The 7,217-nt window shown below is 37.5% G+C and overlaps 1 protein-coding gene across 1 annotated transcript; it reads left to right on the forward strand.

Annotated features, from left to right (window-relative positions):
* Positions 1-2,029: 2,029 nt before the first annotated feature.
* LOC139118787 (dynein light chain Tctex-type 5-B-like) lies at positions 2,030-2,455 on the forward strand. The gene has a single exon (XM_070682244.1). It carries the CDS (start codon positions 2,030-2,032, stop codon positions 2,453-2,455), a length of 426 nt encoding a protein of 141 aa, XP_070538345.1.
* Positions 2,456-7,217: the final 4,762 nt, after the last annotated feature.

The raw sequence follows: 7,217 nt of genomic DNA on the forward strand, positions 1-7,217 counted from the left end.
GTGCCAGCCACAAATTTCATCATTCAGTTGCATTTTTCGGCGAGCCCTTCGGGCGCGTAACTATATAATAATAACTTAAGAATATTTTTCAGAGCCCCGTCATAGTGCAAAACTTTAATATATCAGACATATATATATATCTGAGATATCTCTATGTTTAAATTTTTCGGCGCGTCCTTAGGGTGCATTTCCTTAAAATATCAAACAATATTTCTAAGCATGCCCTACAGCTGCATATATATATATATATATATATATATATATATATATATATATATATATATATATATATATATATATATATATATATATATATATATATATATATATATAAGGTAAATCTCTATAAATCGCTCTGCCATACAGGTATTGAGCACTTTTACACCGTGAAGATTTCCAAATATATATATATATATATATATATATATATTATATATATATATATATATATATATATATATATATTATATATTATATATATATATATATATATATCTGTAATAATATACTGATATCGTGGAGTGGAGCTTGGACAGCCATGCTACAGCATACGCGTGAGAAACTCCAAACGACCAGGGCCAGTCTAGTCCAGGAGGTTGGCAACCTGCACGCTTCATAATCAATTGATTTTCTCTCACAATGATAAGGAAAGTTTTTCATTTGGCCTCAATTTATATAGACATCAGGGGACAAAATATTTCTTCCTGACTCCAATATATTCGTATCCATTACTTTACACGAAAGTTCGTTGTACTTGTGACGCTGCTGTCCCGTTTTGAATACTTTTTTCGGTAGAAGCTATTTCGGGCGCTACAAGTAACACACCGTACGATACAAGGTGTCGATAGCAACACACAGAGATAGCCCATGTCCATATGTAAGCACCATTCACGTTGAAATACCTTTGCGTCGTCCATGGATTGAACGTAACTAATTTATCACGGAATTTTTACGAACAGTTTTCTAAACACATCGAAATTGAAAATCGGGGGTTTGAAGTTTCAAAATATCAATATTTAGCTAGAACCACATTCCAAATACGACGTCCGATTACTGGGATAGCAGTCCGATTACTACGCACTCAACATGGGGTCAACAATTTGGCAACTTTGACCCCCTATATACCCCTTCCGTCCTGTTAACAGTTTGAGGATTTGAAAATCGGGGTTTGAAGTTTCAAAATATCAATACATGTATTTTAGCTAGAACCACATTCCAATACGACGTCCGATTACTGGGATAGCAGTCCGATTACTACGCACTCAACATGGGGTCAACAATTTGGCAACTTTGATCCCCAATATACCACTTCCGTCTTGTTAACAGTTTGAGGATGAACACATTAAAGTTTCAAAAGGTATGGTAATCAGATTTCGTAATGCTTGTCATTTATGAAACGGTTCTGGGCGAAATTCACTACCCTGTCCGAAAACTGTCATACTGAGTGTATTGCTTGCAATGCCTTGTGCTGTGTGCCGGACAGCCCCCAATGACATGGAATAAGAGATATAAGAGTAGTGATTGTGCAGCCAATATCATTACCAGGCATTGCTCGACAAGAAGCAAAGAGAGACTGCGTGAAATGACCGGCCCCCGTATGGCACAGGCTACAAATTTAACTCGAATCCTCGAATATTCTCGCTATTTTCTCTCACGTTGTCCAATACATGCGATGGCCTTGCGACTAGACCTTTAGAGAGTCATGAACCATGCCCAATACTGGTATAAATAACGCAGTATCTGTAGTAGCCACATTTAATAACGAATGGTACTTGGTTTAGCCGATCAAACGAATGGTACTTTGGCATCTCCGCCTTTGTATTTATTGATGTCGACACCTGGGTTTATACAAATTGCCTGCAAACTAAGACAATGGGGTGAATGGTCTTCAAGGCTCGCCCTTCATGTGTTGTCGGTGGACATTGTGTGACTCAACGTTTGACTTAATACAGTTCATCGATTTTCGCTGAAGTTGCCTCGGCTACCAGTATAGAAGTGGTAATCATCGACCACAGACAGACGAACGAACATGGCTGCAGTTGCGAGCTCTAAGTTTTCGGCATCGACACAGAGAAGTCATGCTGTTGCCAGACCGCCACTCAGGTACGACAATACTTACAAGATGGAACCGGATAAAAAATTCCCTCAGCCTGCAGTGAAGAAAGTCATAAATGAGGTTCTGCAAGCTATGTTGGAAAGCGAAAAGTACGAGCCGACAAAATGTTTAGGTCTAACCAAACAACTAGCTGATTTGATCAAAGACCGAGTAAAAGAGCTAAACATTCAACGTTTCAAGATTGTTTGTCATGTGTACTTGGGATCAGTCGACAATGGATCGTTGGCCTGTGTGAGCCAGTGTGTTTGGAACGACAAGTTTGACACATCAGCAGAAGGGGTCTACAAAAATGACTCGTTGTTTGGCATTGGAGTCGTCTATGGCCTCTACAGCGAGTAATTCAGTGATATAGGGAGAACACTGACCTGTATATCTGTTACTCGACATCCCTACTCCACTTCTCTTCCTGTAATCTAATTAGAGACGGGACTACAATGCAGTGTTCGTATATTAGTTCGTAGCAAACCATCGTTCCGGGCCTTGCATCGGTACTGGACGCATGCAACATGAAGCCACGTTTCAACAACACAGGTTAACCGAGGGCACAGGTTAAACGGAAACTGTGAACATATTTATATACTATCAGGCACGCTTATTCATGATCAATATCTGAACCTAGGTAACTATGCGGTTGTTCCAGGAAGATGGTTTGAAGATCGCTCCATATATAAAGCAACTAAATGTCAATTCTGCGAATCACAAAGAGAAAAAACTGATAAGGGTAACAACAGCTAGGCTCCATGACTTCAGTCTGTTCTTATGCATCGTTTTTGTAGTGTTTGGTTTGTTAATATTTGAAATCTTTCATCGTATTATGGAATTATTTAGTATGTTTATGGAAAAAACTCATCGTTTAGGTACTTGTATTATTGTACATGTTTTAAACATTCAAAGATCGACTTCGACGTACGATCGAGTCACCAGTATGGTTTGTTGTCATTTATAAGTTAACATTTTGAGGCAGCATTTAACAAAAACGACGTAAAAGATGAAACTACATTATTAAGCTTGGATCTCTCTTCTACGCTATCGTGTCGTTAAGACGACTGTTTCAAGGTTTAATAGTACCACAGTTTTCTGAGTGGGTTATCAAAACTTTGTTTGGTCAACCATGCTTGTACTCCCTCTACGAACTAGATTGAAGCCCAAACTTGCAGAGACTCGAAATCTCACATCACCAGGACAATTTCTGATGTGGATAAGCTGGACAGTTAATGAGACATTATTAAACATTCATGTTACCATATCCTTCTGCTCTTCACATATTTGAAGCACCAGTAACTTTAACCTTTGATTGTTTTTTACTATTTGTGTTTAATATGTCAACTGCAAATTTCTCATACTACTTAACAAAGCATGGTGAGATAAACAGTGTTTGACTTGTCAACTCGGCCTGCGCAGTGTCCATTATTATTGTCACCCGACAAAGATTTTCTTTTTGTCTGTGTTATTTTTTAGAGATGAAATTTGGTCCGGACTAGAAATAAATTGTAAACAATAACAGTGTATTGATTGAAGGCTGTCTTGACAAGCTAAATGATTTTATCTCTATGATGCGCTTCAGGATTAGAACAAGAACATGTTTTGCAACTGACAAACAACAATTGTATAAAAATCGTTAAAAGTTGCATCTACTCTGTTTTCTGTCTTCTCAAAATATTTTACCGTGCGAATGTTGTTGTATTCTCAAACACCGTAGTCAGCTTGAATGGCTGATTGTATAATTTTGGTTGCGATCATAAGTGAATTCAGCGTTCTTGCTCTTCAAGTACCGACGCAAGTATATCAATGTTTGTTTGGATCACATTGTAGATCCCATTTTGGAATCAAGTTGATTTTTTGTTTATTTACTTCTGTAAATTTTGTTTTGACCAGTGTGTCTTTTAAATTTTTGTTTCTCTTGTAAAGCAATGATTGGTGATTCTTGGTACCACCACTTATATAGTGGTTCAAGATTGTACTACCGATTTTGTCAGTGATCTTATGTTTCTTTGTGTGTTTGTTTTTACTGTTTATTGGACCTGGTAATTTATTTGCCTTGAATGATAATGATTGCTGGAATCGATTTGATGTCATATTGGAATAGATTCCTCAGTTTTTTTTTGTGTCTTTTGCCAGCTCTGCCCAGTATTTCAAAATATTTCCTTTTGTTTTAACGCATGGGCTGTATGTTGTGCTTAAAATAAATACGATGGTTTCAAACGGGTTCGAACTCACAATGTACGGCACCCAGTCCGTTTGTCCGTTTCTTTCTTTTCTTGTCATTTTGCGGTTTGTCAGTGTATTTCGAATACTGTGGTCTATTTCCACTGTTATTTTAGTGATTTCATTGTTATTGTATTCTCTGTCGAGTAGTTTACTTGTGAAGAATGCTCTTTTTTAATAAAGTCGTCAGTGTTGTTACAAGTGCGAGCATATCTGAGGATTTTGCCCTTGATGAAATCATTAAAGGTTGCTGTCGGGTGACATGATTCTCTATCCATCAAAATTCTCTTCTTCTTGTAAATGTCTTCGCCGAAGGCATCTCGATCGGTTGATTGAAAACAAAAAGAGCGTAGACAGCAGCTGTCCGATGTTTGTCTCCACCACTAGCAATTGTTCTCTGGGCTATCGAATACCGCTTGGCCCGAACTAAATTTATACCCTAGTGATTGACGTGTAAACGTGAGATCGTTTAGATCGCTGATAGGGAATATTTACAGAGCGACTAAGCGGATACCCTCGGGTTTAAAAAAATACACGTGTAACCGTGACTTAAGCTTACAAGTAAATACAAATTGACAAAAGTAAATTTATTGTGTTCTTGACATAAAAATATTTCTCAACCATATTCTATTTAATTATTCATGCAGTATCCCTGATATATGTGTGACTGTAAGGGCATAGTCACCTATATTATTGGACTGATTCTCTTGTGTTTAAGCTTTTGTTACCTTTGCAAGTTGCGTTGACAGAGTGCACTACTGTACATCTACTGTACATTTTTGTAAAATGTACAGGAGAGAGAGAGAGAGAGAGAGAGAGAGAGAGAGAGAGAGAGAGAGAGAGAGAGAGAGAGAGAGAGAGAGAGAGAGAGAGAGAGAGAGACCTGTTGGTAGCTGATACACATCATTTTATTACAAATATCACTGATCAAAACAGAATTCAGTGTTTCTAGGGACCTTTCTGTCGTCCTCTGTGTGCAAAGAATTCCCCACAGCTCTTCCTACTGTTCCCTGTGTGTAAAACAGGTGCACATGAAAACATTCACGAGCAATGCAAACTTTGACAAATGGTGAAAATTCAGCATCATCAATACTAACCTATCTACCCAGCTGAAGAAATATTCGGAACTATATTTCAAGGCAAAGTGTAATCATGTCAGTAATTACGATTTTTAAACTACACTTAGCATCTTTTCTATATAATTTCACAATCAGATTTCTCATGAATTTTGCAACGACGAAGATCATTTGCATTATATATTAATCTTTTTCTTGAAATTTATCTCCCTTGGTTTTAAAACTGGTAAAATGTTTTAACACTCTGTTACACTTTCGCTATTAAAATTGCACATTTTGAAGTTATCATCAGGCGACCACGGTCTATAACTTTTACTGCAAATTTTTCTAAAAGTTAATCAAGTTTTCTGTAGTTTAAAGGGGCAAGATAGTACAAATTTTCACGCTTTTGATATGGATGGATATACATACATGCATGCATGCATGCATGAAAATATGAATACGTACATTGTGCATACATACATACATACATACATACATACATACATACATACATACATACATACATACATACATACATACATACATACATACATACATACATACATACATACATACATACATACATCATACATACATACATACATACATACATACATACATACATACATACATACATACATACATACATACATACATACATACATACATACATAACATACATACATACATACATACATACATACATACATACATACATACATACATACATACATACATACATACATACATCAATACATACATTCATAAATCCATCCATCTGATCGTCCGTCCATTCATCCATCCATATATCTACCAACCAACCCATCCACCCATCCACCCATCCATCCATCCATCCATCCATCCATCCATCCATCCATCCATCCATCCATCCGAAGGAAACGCACGACGATGAATTGTGGATGTGTGGAAATGGCTATTTTAACAGTGAAAAGCTGTCATTTTCGGATAGTTTTTCAAACAGCGGAGATACTCACAGTTTACAAAATTGAATATCCTCACTATTGGGTCATTGCGTACCTTATCCTTACCTTTCATATTAAACTGAAAATTGTTTATCTTGAATGTAGGACAGGACACTGAACCTTGTAGGAAGTACCAGTTTGTCGGACACCAGAATCATCAGAACCACTTGAGCGAGAAAAAATGCAATGCAAACCACGTATGCTAACTAACAAACGGACGAAAATGCCATAACAATATGTCACCTGATAAAGGTACATGAGGCATGTGATGATAAGTATAGACGAATCCGGGTTACATTCAAGACCCATCCATTCTTTAATCTAATACTCTTTGAGGACGAGTCAACAAGAATTTCTTGACAAATGATCACCATCAACAGAAAACGAGGGTAAAGATGGTCAAGCTAAGTACAGACATGGCGTCGCCCGGACGACGATTTTCTCGACTGATATCCTCCCTGTACATCATTACCACACTTTTGTTTTGTAAATTGCTGTCCAAGTCGACGTGTCTTCCCCATAAATAACAACAAGACTTTCCTTGACAGTAAACTCTGTGGTTTGTCTTATTTCTTGAGATACTGCAAAGGTGGGCCTGAATACTTGAAGAAATCTGATTCAGAATTTTATCGCCCCTGTGCTGACTTGTGGCCCAGGTGGAGGGAGGGGCACTCATCCCGATCTGGGTACTAATGTCCCCTGGTCAGTTCCGGAACTATAATGTACAAACTCTACAATTGTTCCTAAAATGGAAGGAAGGTGTCAAAAGCCTTCATTGCAGTCCAAATGCTGGTGTAAAAACTGTAAATACAAAGCAATGGGGCAAACTTGTGCTTGAGGCGAGAACAAGGTTCA

This window comes from Ptychodera flava, chromosome 19 (assembly GCF_041260155.1).
Source record: "Ptychodera flava strain L36383 chromosome 19, AS_Pfla_20210202, whole genome shotgun sequence".
Taxonomy (NCBI): Eukaryota; Metazoa; Hemichordata; class Enteropneusta; family Ptychoderidae; genus Ptychodera; species Ptychodera flava.